The sequence below is a fragment of the Lactuca serriola genome, chromosome 2 (genome assembly GCF_051521515.1).
Source record: "Lactuca serriola cultivar US96UC23 chromosome 2, Lser_US96UC23_V15, whole genome shotgun sequence".
Taxonomy (NCBI): Eukaryota; Viridiplantae; Streptophyta; class Magnoliopsida; order Asterales; family Asteraceae; genus Lactuca; species Lactuca serriola.
Window position 1 is genome coordinate 22,522,139 of NC_136409.1, and position 14,900 is coordinate 22,537,038.

At 34.7% G+C, this 14,900-nt stretch overlaps 2 protein-coding genes across 2 annotated transcripts; both read left to right on the plus strand.

Annotated features, from left to right (window-relative positions):
• The first annotated feature begins 2,269 nt into the window (after window positions 1-2,269).
• LOC145089056 (uncharacterized) lies at window positions 2,270-2,752 on the plus strand. Its single transcript, XM_079027554.1, has one exon. The coding sequence runs from the start codon at window positions 2,270-2,272 to the stop codon at window positions 2,750-2,752; it is 483 nt and encodes a 160-aa protein (XP_078883680.1).
• Window positions 2,753-11,499: 8,747 nt separating this feature from the next.
• On the plus strand, window positions 11,500-13,497 carry LOC145086056 (expansin-A11-like). Its single transcript, XM_079023778.1, has 3 exons — window positions 11,500-11,729; window positions 12,095-12,413; window positions 12,864-13,497. The coding sequence occupies exons 1-3, from the start codon at window positions 11,597-11,599 to the stop codon at window positions 13,168-13,170; spliced, it is 759 nt and encodes a 252-aa protein (XP_078879904.1). The 5' UTR covers window positions 11,500-11,596; the 3' UTR covers window positions 13,171-13,497.
• Window positions 13,498-14,900: the final 1,403 nt, after the last annotated feature.

A 14,900-nucleotide genomic window follows, 5' to 3' on the forward strand; every position in this document is an offset into this window, starting at 1 on the left:
AATTCCCATCTAATGTGATATTAGATGTTGAATTCAATGTGGAAATCTTGATATTTGAAGATTGGAACACATTATTATCATCATCCCAAGGTATGTGTTCAGTACTGCAAGTAAAGGAGGTTGAATTTATATTCTTAATAGTTCTTTTGAAAAATTGCATTTGCAGGTGCAAGAATAAAAGGTCTACCTATATAAGCATGAAGTTTAGCTGCTTCAAGAAGTTAGCACTTGGCTTTGATATGCTTATTGAAGGATGGGACACAAGCTAGTAAAATATAGTGTCAAGTTAGAACTTATTAGAATGTAAACTGTTGTGTGTATTATCTTCATGTATTCACTATGGATAGAAATGGTTCAATCCTTAATGACACCCTGATATTCGAATATTTGGATTGTGTAATATACTAAGGTGAAATTCAATCGTCACGATATTTCATTTATGCATCAGTTTGTTGGTGTTATTTTTCATTTTAAATTAATCAAGATTACACTTAAATGGGGGAGGTTTGTTGGTGATTTGTTGTCATCAATATTATTTAAGTGTAATGGGATTACTTTGTTGACCAAAGGTGATCTTGATAAATATTAAACAAGTAAGGAAGGTGTGGAGTACACACTTGTTTAAGTTTGATCAACTTTTCAAAGTACACTATCATTTAGGGGCGAAGCCCCTAAACGAACGGGGGTCCAGGTGCAGTGCCCCTAGGAGCGGGGTCCAAGGGGCAGAGTCCTTGGCTGGGGTCATATAGGGTATGTTGCTATATAAAAAATGCATCAGAAAAACGTATTTTCAGAGAATTGACCATTGTTTGACCCTTATCCAAACTTCCGTTTTATGTCAGTTTTTACAGTTTATGACAGTTTGAAACTGTCATATGACAGTTTTCAGACAAAGATCATAAATTCGGTTTTGGTCTCATTTTCTGGTACAAATGAAATAATCATCAAAGCATTCCAAATTCTTGTCTCTCTGAGTCTTATCCGATTAAAGAATATTAGGAGTACCACCCAAATGCTTTAATCTGAAAGTGTTTTACACAATTCTCAGAATTCCAAGCCTTACTATACCCCAAATCTGACATTACTAACTTTGTAGAATGTCTATAGTTTTGTTTTTACATAATTTCCAACAATAATGTAGTTTCCTTTAGTATGTGAAAATGAAGTACGCTATAGAAACTTATTCTTCCAAAATCAAGAATCAATCGCTAAAATTTAAAATTATAGTTACTAACCATATTCTAGTTTGTCGTATTTTCTAACATATGTTTTTAATTTCGATCAAGGTTACTACCATAGCATACTTACCACCAAGAACAAGCTCTGTATCATAAATGTAATAGGGATGAATTGTTTGTCTCCATCTCATAAGGAGTTGTTTGGGAGATCATGTTTAATTTGGGTCGTAATAAGATGTTTCAAAATCTCATGGAGACCTGCTTTGGTCCATGTTATGGTCTTGTCTCAGGTCCATAGTGATGACGACGATGGGGTGATGTGGTTTCAAGTTGGAGGTGTGACTTGTATTTTGTACCCAAAGTTTTTCTATTGACGAACTTTAAAAATATGATTTTAGATACAACTATTAACAAATGACGTTTGACCTAGTGATATTAGGATTTTACAAAAGTATTTTCCTCAGCCAAAGCCTAAGATGAATGGTTCTATTGAAGATCGTATTTTGACCGTATATGGGTCCTTATATTTTCCTCATTTTCTCCTATTTTTCCTAGCTCTTTCTTGTACGTACTCTCTCTCTCTCTCTCTATATATATATATATATATATATATATATATATATATATAGAGAGAGAGAGAGAGAGAGAGAGAGATAGAGAGAGAGAGAGATTGTTTTTTGGTTTATTATTGAAATAGATAAAAATCCTAATTATCTTAGCCGCTTTTTATTATCAAACTCAATATGGTATTAGAACGGTTTTCATCGATCATATTCTAAACTCACCAAACCTAAATCTCGATCAATTCTATCCGCATCATGATGGGAGAAAAGGGCAGTGCCAGTGGAAACAAGGATGAAGACGATCCCAACATGAACTCACCCTATTACGTTCATGCCTTAGACTACCCAAAACAACTACACGTAAATGATCTCCTCAACGATTTGTCTAAAGAGACGATGAATTTCCTGTTCGCCAAAAACAAGGTAGGATTTGTTGATGGAACAATCAAAAAACCCGACAAAGAAACACCCAACTATATGCCTTGGATGCGTTGTGATGCTATGATCAAAGGGTAGCTCACAACAGCCATGGAAAAGGAGATAAGAAGCAACGTGAAGTACGTTGGAATGACTTATGACATCTGGTCCGACCTACTTGAAAGATTTGGAAAAGAAAGTGCTCCTAGAGCCTATGAGTTAAAATTTTCCCTAACCACAACACAACAATCTGGAACCTCTATGTCGGCTTACTACACTAAACTTCGCAACCTCTGGGATGCAGTTGGTTCTGTAATGCCTACGCCCCAATGCATCTGTGATAAGTGCAATTGTGACATCGGGAAACAACTAAGTGAAGCAAAGGAGAAGGAGAGGCTCTGCAAATTCCTCGTGGGACTAGATAACGACTTCACAGTAATCAAAACACAGATCTTGGCTACCAAACCAATTCCTACTTTGAGCAATGCTTTTCATATGGTGGCCGAGGATGAGAGACAAAGAACCATTTGCTTAGACAGGAAACCAGCGAGTGAAGCCATCGCTTTCAAGGACTCCTTCCAGAACCGAAAGTAAAACAATAGAAGACGAGATGTTGTGAAACGAGACAAAAGCAGTTTAAGAGACGGGAAACGCAATGACGTGCAAAACCGCACTATTTGTAGAAGGGACGATCACAACAAAGAAGGATGCTTCAAAGTGATTGGCTATCCCGAATGGTAGTCAAGAAACCAGGCGAAACGTGATGGAACCAAAGTCGCTTACACAGAGAACGAATCGCGTCCTATCCCTGGACTTTCAAAGGAGCAATACGAGTTGTTCCTAAAGACTTTCAAACAAGATAATGACAACCAAAGAAGTGAGAAACCATGTGTTGTGAACTTCGTAGGTAAATAGGAAGATGATGATGAGTGGGTGGTGGACTCAGGAGCCACATAACACATAACTTACAATCCGAATTGTCTTCATAACAGAACTGAAGCCAAGTTTGAAGCACCTGTTACTATCGCTAATGGCATCAAAGTTCCTGTCAAAGGAAAATGTGAATGTACCCTCACAGGGGGTACTAAAATCAAAGACGTGCTTTATGTCCCAAAATTTAATTGCAATATGTTATCTGTTGGACAATTATCCAACGGTTTACAATGTATTATCTCATTCTTCCCAGATTTTTGTGTCATGCAGAACCTTTCCACGAGAGGTTTGATTACGCGAGAAGGGTCTTTATTGGATGGCATGGTCAGAAGTGAGAGAAAGGTTATGGCTGTTACACATAAGACGTGACACAGAATATTAGGACATGTTTCTGCTACGAAACTCAACAAGATTAGTTTTCTTAAAAATATTGTTCTAAATAACATGTGTGATTCCTGTTCAAGGGCTAAACATACCAAGTCTACTTTTTCGAGTAGTGTTACTAAAACCAAGGATTGTTTCGATTTAATGCATTGTGATATTTGGGGTGCATATTGTACACCTTCCTCCACCGGGGCATGATATTTTTGACCATCATAGATGGTTATAGTAGATCTGTCTGGTTGTTTCTTTTAAAGTTTAAGCATGAAGCAAGTAGTCATTTAAGGTCGTTTCACAAAATGGTTCAAACGCAATTTGGCAAAAATATTAAAAGAATTAGATGTGACATTGGGAGAGAATTTACATCGAAATAAATGTTGTCTTTCTACCAAGAAAACAATATTTTACTTGAAACTACTTGCATCCATACGCCTCAACAGAACGGAGTCGTTGAAAGAAAGCATTAACACCTTCTTGAGACAGCTAGGGCCGTACGCTTTGAGGCTAAGCTCCCAAAACAATTATGGGGAGAATGTGTCTTGACCACAACACATATCATTAACCGGTTACCATCCAAGGTAATCAATGATAAAACTCCTTTCGAGCTACTTCATAAGGAAAAGCCGAACTATGACTTCATGAGAGTTTGCAGATGTCTTGTGTACTACCAGAACACTAACAACGGTGGAGACAAGTTCGAGACAAGAGGTAGACCTGAAATTTTCTTAGGTTATCCAATCGGGACAAAGGGTTACAAGATTTATGACCTAGAATATAAGAAAATTATCATATCTAGAGCCACCAAATGTTGTGAAGATGTCTTCTCTTGTAAGGAGGTTGCTCCCAATCCTTTGCATGAGGATTTATTTAAAAAGATTGAAGATCCTATTAGCACTAAAAATACCGACTATAAAAACAATGAATAAACAAATGATGGGCCTATAGAAACAGATAGGCCATCGCAAGAATATAATGAATCACATGAAATACAAGAAGACTTGGATCATGACTCCAATAGCCCAACACCTCATTTCGAAAACAATAAGGAAACCATTTTTTCCCAGGAACGTGTTAAAAGAATCAAAACACAGCCGACTCACCTGAAAGACTTTCATGTAGACCTTCCCTCATCGATTGACCATTTGTAGTATGTTTCCAATCAAGACCCCATCCACGGTACATCTTATTTCTAACTTTGTCTCATATTATAATTTTTCTAGTTCTCACAAAAGCTTCTTAGTGGCCATCGAATCCCGCGATGAACCAAAGAATTTTAATCAAGCCATACAGGATGAAAAATGGAAAGATGCTATGCAAAAGGAGACTCGGTCTGCGCCATGACTCAAGATGGGTGTACAAGGTTAAATACAAACCCGAAGGTGGAGTTGAACGATACAAATCTTGACTTGTTGCAAGGGATTTACGCAACAAGAAGGAGTTGATTAGCATGATACTTTTGCTCCAGTGGCAAATCTGGTCACGGTTAGGATCCTTTTAGCTGTAGCTACCAAGAAAAACTGGATCATTAATCAACTCGATGTTAGTAATGCTTTCCTACACAGAGGCCTTAATGAAAAGGTCTATATGAAGATTCCAGAAGGTTATTCTAGAGAAAATGAAACGATAGTTTGTTGATTAAGAAAGTCTCTTTATTGGCTTAAACAGGCATCCCACAATTGGTGGCAAAAATTCACTGCCTCCCTCATTGATCTCGGTTTTAAACAGTGCAAGGTCGATTACTCACTTTTCATCTACAATCAAAACAACAATTTCGTTACAACTTTAATATATGTAGACGATATCATAATTATTGGAAATTGCAAAGAATAGATTGACTCTGTAAAGGCAGATTTGCATAGACAATTCAACATAAAAGATTTAGGGACTCTCAACTACTTTCTTGGTATAGAGGTAACACGTACTTCAAAGGGCATGGTTTTGAGTAAAAGAAAGTATATTCTTGATATCCTTAAAGATTGTGGCTTTCAAGGGTGTTGTCGTAGCTCGTTTCTCATCGATCCTAACATAAAACTCAATAAAGGAGATACAGAACCAAAGGTTGATGGTCGTCAATATTGAAGAGTGGTTGGCCGGCTTCTCTATGTACAAGCTACCCGCCCAGAGATCACATATGTTGTGAATGTTTTAAGTCAATTTGTTGCAGATTCCAGACAAACCTGCCTTGATGCAACTCATCATGTCTTACAGTACCTTAAAGCCACTCCTGGACAAGGGATTCTTCTTCCTCATGGTGGAGGATACAATCTTACAACATATAGTGATTCCAACTGGCTTGGCTACCCATTTTCTAAACGGTCTAGGACCAGTTACGTCCTTCTCTTAGGGGAGGGCTCCTAATTTGTGGAAAAAGAAAAAATAGTCTGTCGTTTTGTGCTCGTCTGCCGAGGCGGAATATTGCTGTAATGACGTAAATTTTCAAAACAATTTTTCACATTTAAAACACACTTTTATTCATAATAGTTATAAAAATATCATTTGTATCGCATATAAATCCATAACATTACATCCCAATATCAAAACATATCCAAATCCATTAGTGTGTGTACGAGTCAAGTCGGCGCCTTCCCGCGATCGTCACTAGTACCTGAAACACATAACACAAAACTGTAAGCATAAATGCTTAGTGAGTTCCCCAAAATACCACATACCACACATACGCCTTTCCATGCCACACTCTATGGGATCTTCCGATCCAGGTGTCTCAGGGGACTTCCGTCCCGCACTCCAGTAGACCTTCCAGCCCTACCCGTATCGACCTTCCGGTCCGTATCCTCTTGACCTTCTGGTCCATATCGTCTTGACCTTCCGGTCCTTAGCATACATAACATACATAACACATAAATGTCATCTTAACCTTTCAGTCCTTATCATACATAACATACATAGCACATACATATCACATAACTGCATATAGCACATACATCATATCATACAAGACCTTTTGGTCACACATAGGTACCCTTCCAGGTACAGTATAGTGAGAAGACTCACCTCGGTATCTCGAATAATCTCGAACTCTATGAATCGGGTCTAGCCTCCGCCTAATCATAACAAACACTTCACATTAATACATTTCCCCAAGGCTAGACTCCTTCCTTTCCTATCATTCTCAGGAGACTAAAAGACCATTTTACCCCTCTCATGGCTTAAATACACTAAAGTTGACCAAACCCTAAAAGTCAACAAAAGTCAATCCTCCGGGTTACGCTGCGCGTACCAAACATATACACTGGGCGTACCCGGTGCCTTTACAGAATCGGGGTGTGCGACCCCTTACGCTGCGCGTACTGGGATTACGCCCAACGTAAGTCCCATTTCAGCTTCTTTATGGATTTTGGTCTTAAACGGTTAGGCCACTTCTCCAACTTCCAAATCTGACTCCCTCAAAACCTCTTATTCCATAAATTCGGAACCTTTAAGCCTTTGCATGGCTGTAAAGGCCCTTATACCCTCAAAACACCTTTCCTCTTTCCATATTAAGTCCATATCTCATGCATGACTCAACATCCACGACCAAGATTGGATTTTTATGAACTTTCATCACATAATACATTGGGAAAGGCCAGATCTAAGCTTATGGAGATCCTTTGCACAAAAAGTCTCCACCTTTGAACCAAAAACCCTAAAAATGGGTCCATAAACAAAAATCATGAAATACAAGGAAAGCTTTGAGCTTTTTACCTCAAAAAGGAGCTCCAACCTCTATAGAACTCGGATCTACTTTTGCTCTCAAACTTCTAGCTCCAACAATGGCTTCCTCTTCTCCTTCTTCACCTTAAGAAGGCACCTTCAAGCTTAAGAACACACACACAAGCTCAAAACAGGTTTTTTGCTCTCTTAGGCCTCACTCAATGAAGTATGGTGGCTGGGGGTAAAGGACTTAACATTCCTTTTATAGTGCACAAGCCATAATTAGGGTTTGCATCTGGGCACATTACGCCCAGCGTAACCCTGAGTACGCCCAACGTACCTAAGTGAGTCTGCGTCCAAAATAAGCACGCGAGTACGCGCGGCGTACACCTAATTACGCCCAACGTACTCATAAGTCCAATGTTCAACTTAAGGGACTTATCTTGACAACTTGCAAAAGTAGAAGGGTTATAAAGCTTACCTGAGTTTCGGGATGTTACAATTGCTTAATGGCATCCATTGTCAGTGAGCTCTTATGGATGTGTTGGCTTCTAAGCGAACTCGATGTTACCATTGATGGACCAACTCCTTTGTTTTGTGATAACCAGACACTTATACACATCGCCAACAACCCGATTTTCCACAAAGAACCAAACACGTAGAGATGGATTGCTACTTCGTTCATGAAAGAGTTGAAAGTGAGGAAGTGAGTGTTCTTCCCATCTTTTCGAAGATGCAGATAGCAGATTTATTTACGAAAGGATTGAGAGCTCATCAACTTAATCTTCTTCTTGGTAAGTTGAACATTAACATCCATACTCTAGCTTGAGAGAGAGTATTGAAGACCGTATATTGACCATATATGGGTCCTTATCTTTTCCTTATTTTCTCCTATTTTTCCTAGGCCTTTCTTGTATGTACCTTATATATATATATATATATATATATATATATATATATATATATATATATATATATATATATATATATATATATAGGGATGGCAAAAGAAACCAAACCCGATGGTAAAAACCGAAAACCAACATATTAGGGTCGGGTCTGGGGTCGGTTAATCGGGGTCGGGATTGGGTTTGGTATGCTTTTAGAAAATTTTCGCGGGTTTGGTTATGGGGATGGTAAACAAAATACCCGTCCCGATTACCCGAAACCAAAACCGAAACCGAAACCCATTACCTGAAACCGTTCATATATATATATATATATATATATATATATATATATATATATATATATATATATATATATATATATATATTTCTTTGAGTTATCTTCTTTGTCGTGAACGATTTAAAAATAATATCTTAGATAGCTTTCTGTTTATCTGTAGTGCTAGTGTTTTTACATTTTCTTTATTCATAGTATTTAGAGTAATAGTGATATTAAGGTTTATGAATGCTAGTGTATTTACTGTTTTTTTTTGCCACTAGTAACCACTTATGTATCAGAATAAATATGTCTACTCTTAATGGTTTTGTAAATTATCAAAATTATTTTGGATATGAATTAATTCTTGTATCAATAAGTCTAATGGTTTTGTATTCTCATTGCATTAAAATTATTCTTAATTTGAATGTTAAATGAGGATCCCCATTACCCCGTTGGGATACCTGCAGACCCGATAGTGTTTGGTAAATGGGTACCCGTTGGGAATCGAGTCGGTGATGGGATCGATTTTCATATTCAGGGACGGGGGCGGGATTACCAAAACCTGTCCCAAACCCGCCCCGTTGCCATCCTTATATATATAGGGAGAGGTTATTTTTTGGTTTATTATTGAAATAGATAAAAAATCCTAATTATCTTAGCCTTTTTCTATTATCAAACCCAATAGGTTCAAAATTTATTTAGGACGAAATATGTAATTTATGAACTTAGTGAATTTGTGAACTAAGTCGTTTAAGAAAAAAAATAATTATTATAATCAATATTAAAGTTTTATCTTTGTAGTAGAAAATCTAATTATAAATATAATCCAAAAAGGATATAAATTTATAATGTCCATATCTTTGCATATCTATGAAAATCCATGCTTAAGGTGGATGCTATGAATATGAAGAGATTCCTCAATAATATTAAATTAAGATATTATTGGTACATATAATTTTTATTTCTCATATGCATAGTCAAATTAAAATGTCATCTTTATATAATTAAATTTAACAAATTTTAGATCTTCCAAGTCAAATTAAACCCCAAAATATTTATGGTATATTAGAGTAAAAAGAAGATAAGTTTAACTTATTTGCTTATGAATTAATTGATTTGAATTATTTCATCACCATCAACAAATTGATCACTATCACTATCAAGACAAATTGATAACATAAAAGATAAGTTATCTAAAAGTAAGTCAAGTATAGGAAAAATCGTACAAACATTAAAAGCATTGCACACTTTAATCTACTACAACATATATACATCATTTTTGCTTTCACTTTGAGCAACAACTCATATCTCTCTCTTGTATCTCATAAGCAACCCGGATAAGATATTAGGTTGGTGGATGTACCACAATTGCACCTTGCGGTATGCCCACCTGGGACTGTGGTGGGTGGGGCCACACCGCCACACCCACATGTCCTTGTATGGTGCCTATTACCGTAGGATACAATTATACAAAACTCAAGCGTCTCCTCTCTTACATCTTCCCAAGTTAAGCAGTATATTTTTTTAATGCAAGAAGTATAAGGAAGCCAAGCAATATGTATTTTTATTAATTTAAAAAATAATAAGTGGTCGTTTTTTTATCAAGGAGGGGTGAGGAAAAATAGGAGGAAATGACTTGATGATGAATTGACTGGAAAATAGTAAAATGAGATGATAGTCGGCACCCTTAGCCATAGTAAATACATAATTTAAGTTTACCTTCTATTAATCGACACCAAACATCTAAGTTTGCTTTCCATTAATCGACAACAAACATCTATATGTATTTATATCATTTTTTTTTATAACGAGTAACTCAAACTAATTAAAAAACCTATATTTTGCCTTCTATTAATCGACAACAAACATCTATATGTATTTATATCATTTTTTTTATAACGAGTAACTCAAACTAATTAAAAAACCTATATTCTATTCGTAAATCTATTTTTTTTTACACAAAGACATCTATCATGGCTTTTTGTATGATGTCATCGAAAGTTTAAAATAGATGCAAATTCTTCAATATTTAATAAAATATAACATTTTTAAATCACTTTCCAATAGAGTTAAAATATTGTAATAATATACTTTTCCTTATCAAGTTTATCGTATTGTGTATTTATAAGTAGGAGACAATAATGTACTATGTATCAATCAAACCGCGGCCTAATGTTCTAATCCGTACCAAAATTTGTTTTTAACATTTTTGACTTGTTACTAAACTCGTTTCACCATACATAAGACTAAAATATGTACTTTATATTTTATAATTTATTAAATCTTAAATTAGTACATGTATCAAATAATAGAACTTAGACAGGGAAGTTATGGCACCTCAAAAAGCATATGCATTAATATTAATAAATTCAACCAAAGATTTTGAGGATTTTTGCACGTTTCAGCCTTAAAGGTTTAATTAATTTCAAATCAACTGAAATAGCAATAAAAGGCTATTAGCAATTTAGCAATGACTTAATGTATAAATTGTTTCCATAGACTGTAAACAAATTTACATTGCGTTTTTTGTTTAGTTTTTATTGCATCAAGTGTGTTTCTATAGTTGATATTTTCAATTGGTTTCTCTTCTCTCTTGCATTTGAATAGTAATCTTTTAAGTAGGTTTGATTTTTTTTTTTCCATGGATTTGATTTATTTACAAGAGAAAATTCAATTGGTGTTTTGTTATATTAACTAATTTTTAGTTTCATATGGACAACAATTAACTTTCATCCTAGCTCCGCCATTCTCAATATAAATATGTACTAACTTTCACCGAGCTCTTTTACTTATTTTATATTTCAAATTTAAAAACTATTATTTTAAATTATCTTTTTCAAATTCTACAACGCCTAATTTGTTATCAACTTCAATAGGTATTTTTAGCATGATTTTCTTAGCCGAGGTGATCCATAATAACTTTTCCTTATATACAACAATTTATACTCTTGATGGTTTTACAATATCCAGATTGTATAATCTTCTAAGACATAAATTGTTGTATATGACAAAAAAAATTATTATGCAATGATCCCTTTATTTTCTTAGAAGTTTATTGATTTTGTTTCAAGATTCAAATCTATGACAGGATCCCAACATTTCATCAAAATAATTTTAATGATATTTATAATCTAAAAATAAATTATTCTACACTATGGTTACATGTGAAGATGTTCCATAGATGATACACTTGTCATTAATTTACCATCTTCCCAATCGCGATCTTGTAAATCCTTAAATGTCATACATTTTCTCTCAAACTTCTTCATTCCTCACATTTTTCTTCACTTTGTTTGCAAACTAAAAATGGCAAAAACCAACATTTTGTTGTTATATATTTTCTGTTACCTTCTTGTTGACATTGATGCCTTGACTGCTTCAGGGTGGAGTAAAGGTCATGCCACATTTTATGGAGGCAGCGATGCTTCAGGAACAATGGGTAATGTGTTCTTATCATTTGTCTTTCTGTTAGTCACCAATTTTCTCTTGCATATATTAACAAAAATGTGTTTCAAGAAATAGTAAAAACTTGAAATATTATTGCATATATATAAGCATTTACACCTTTGTAAAAAGTAGTACTACATTGTAAAATGCGTCTCACTTTTCACATGAAGCAACTATAAATGAATATCATTAAGTTCAAGTTCATAATCGTACGATAATGCATTTCTTCTACTCTTAATAGTACAAACCCTAGTTAAAAATCCTGAATTTACACCCATTGTGTAGAGTTTTTTCGTCACTAATGCATATTGTAGAATCCATGAAGCACAAATGTTGATTGTATTCCCTTGGTTGCAGGTGGAGCATGTGGCTATGGTGACTTGCACTTAGCCGGATATGGTACAAGAACTGCTGCATTGAGTACATCTCTTTTCAACAAGGGCAAAGCGTGTGGCCAATGCTACAAGATTGTATGCGACCGAAAGGCTGACTCAAGGTGGTGCAAGAAGGGCTCGGTTACTATTACTGCAACGAACTTTTGCCCACCGAATTATGCGCTACCGAATAATGCTGGAGGGTGGTGTAACCCACCCCTCCAGCATTTCGATATGGCTCAGCCTGCTTGGGAGAAAATTGGAATCTACAAAGGTGGAATCATTCCTGTTATCTTTCAAAGGTATTTTTTTCTCGTGTTTTTTATTGTATGAATCGGTGATTGATTATACTGTCAAACAAAACATATCGAGTAATAGGTCAAATAGGTTTAACATATAATTTTTGACATTTGTTACACTTTTTTTTTTTGTTGTTTTCTTAAATTTTGTAAGTAGTTAAGATTGCAAAAAATTATTATCATCACAAGATTTAATTGCTAAGATTTATTGAATGCGTTACATAGAATAGTAAAAGAAACATGTTGCATTTGCATGCAACTTGCAATTATACAATTCTTTTAATAAATCAAAATTGAAGATTGTAAATAGTATACTCTCGTGAGGTCTGCGATTATAAACAAAATATAATATAAACTAATATGTTTCTTTTTCAAAAATATAGTAAAATTGTCTATGAACATGGGCATGAGAAAATTTATGTTTTTATTTGTGTTTTGTGTTGTGGTTTTTAGGGTACCATGTAAGAGACATGGTGGAGTTCGGTTTACCTTGAACGGGAGAGATTATTTTGAGCTTGTTTTGATTACAAATCTTGGTGGGGCCGGGTCGATTCAATCGGTGCGGGTGAAGGGGTCGAGAACCGGTTGGACATCCATGTCAAGCAATTGGGGGTCTAATTGGCAATCAAATTCGTATTTGAACGGCCAATCTCTTTCGTTCATGGTCACAACAACAGATGGTGTGACAAAAACTTTTTCAAATATCGTTCCTGCAAACTGGAGATTCGGTCAAACTTACTCAAGTCGAATACAGTTTTAAATATATTTATCTGAAGGTTTAAGTTTTAGGATTTCAAGGAGCGGTATGCATGTTCTCTATAAGGAAGCAATCCATTCATTTTTTCTCTAGAAAATTATGTTACGAAGATATTTAAATATAGGAGAATAATGAGTTTTCCTACAAAAACAAGGAAACTCATGTACACTCAAATGTGTGTGGCAATGCCAAAAATTTAAAACTTATATTGTACGAGATGTTACACGTATTCTTCAAGGAAAAAATGATTATCACTAGAAAAAAAGATCGGAAAAAGTATTCATATGTAATCATTCATCTTGTCATCGATGTAAAACATGTTGTTTTCTATATTGTACCTTCTTTTTTAAACCGCTTTGATAACATTTTGTAAGGTATTAGTGGTACAACAAAGTAAGAGATTGTTTGGATAAAACCGAATAATTTAGTGTTGAGTTATTAAGAGAAGAACCATTTAAGAGGTCTAAATGTTGTTTCGTAACAAATCTACTAAATGAGCAAATTATTATTTTGCCCTTTTAACAATAAACAACTCCAAATACATATAAAACATATTGTAAACTTTTTGACAATAAATTAAATAAATAACATCGCTTTTAATTATATATATATAATCTTACAGATATTAAATAAATAACAAAACTGAATACCTCAAATAACTATCATACTACAAAATTCCAACACATATCATGGTTGAATACATGCAATATGATATTGAGATATTTCCCCATGAACCGATATCCTGCTTATTAATCAATATAACGATCTTCTGAATATGATATTGCTTTATTTAAAAAATTCCAAAATGATAGTAGACTAATCATGGATAAATATTAGTAAATGTACAAGATTAAGAGAATGCCTTTGATAATTAGGTTCAAATTGATCAACGCTACATAATCATTTTTTACGTTATTACAATAATTTCGATGACATCATGTGTTTAGTTGATTATTTTTACGTTTTCATAATAATTTTGATGGCACCTTGTATTTAGCTTAAGCTCAATTAGTTATTTAAGATGTTTCCTTTATTTCAACCCTTTCATTTTTTCCTTTTCGCAAACTAAACATTGAATGATCAACATAAATCCAATAAAGTTGGTATTTTTAACTTAAATCCAAAAAAATATTTTTATCTAACGATAATATCGTAAAAAAAATGAAAATATTATAAATGCATTAACATTAGGGTACCATGTAAGAGACATGGTGGAGTTCGGTTTACCATGAACGGGAGAGACTATTTTGAGCTTGTTTTGATTACAATTCTTGGTGGGGCCGGGTCACTTCAATCCGTGCAGGTGAAGGGGTCGAGAACCGGTTGGACGTCCATGTCAAGCATTTGGGGGTCTAATTGGTAATCACATTCGTATTTGAACGACCAGTCTCTTTCGTTCATCGTTACAACAACAGATGGTGTGACAAAAACGTTTTCAAACATCGTTTCTTCAAATTGGAGACTCGGTCAAACTTACTCAAGTCGAGTACAATTCTAAATATTTTTATTCAAAGGTTTAAGTTTTAGGATTTCAAGGAGCGGTATGCATGTTCTCTATAAGGAAGCACTCCATTCCTTTTTGCTCTAGACAATTATGTTTTGAAAATATTTAAATATAGGAGAATAACGAGTTTTCCTACCAAAACAAGGAAACTCATGTACACTCAAATGTGTGTGGCAATGCCAAAAATTTAAAGCTTATATTGTACAAGATGTTACTTGTATTCTTCAAG

Excerpts from the sequence above, each read along its gene's own strand:
- LOC145089056 (XM_079027554.1), top strand. The coding sequence starts at position 2,270 with ATGGAAAAGGAGATAAGAAGCAACGTGAAGTACGTTGGAATGACTTAT.
- LOC145086056 (XM_079023778.1), top strand. The coding sequence starts at position 11,597 with ATGGCAAAAACCAACATTTTGTTGTTATATATTTTCTGTTACCTTCTT. Across the intron at positions 11,730-12,094 it reads CGATGCTTCAGGAACAATGG|GTGGAGCATGTGGCTATGGT; the intron begins GTAATGTGTTCT and ends CCTTGGTTGCAG. Across the intron at positions 12,414-12,863 it reads ATTCCTGTTATCTTTCAAAG|GGTACCATGTAAGAGACATG; the intron begins GTATTTTTTTCT and ends TGTGGTTTTTAG.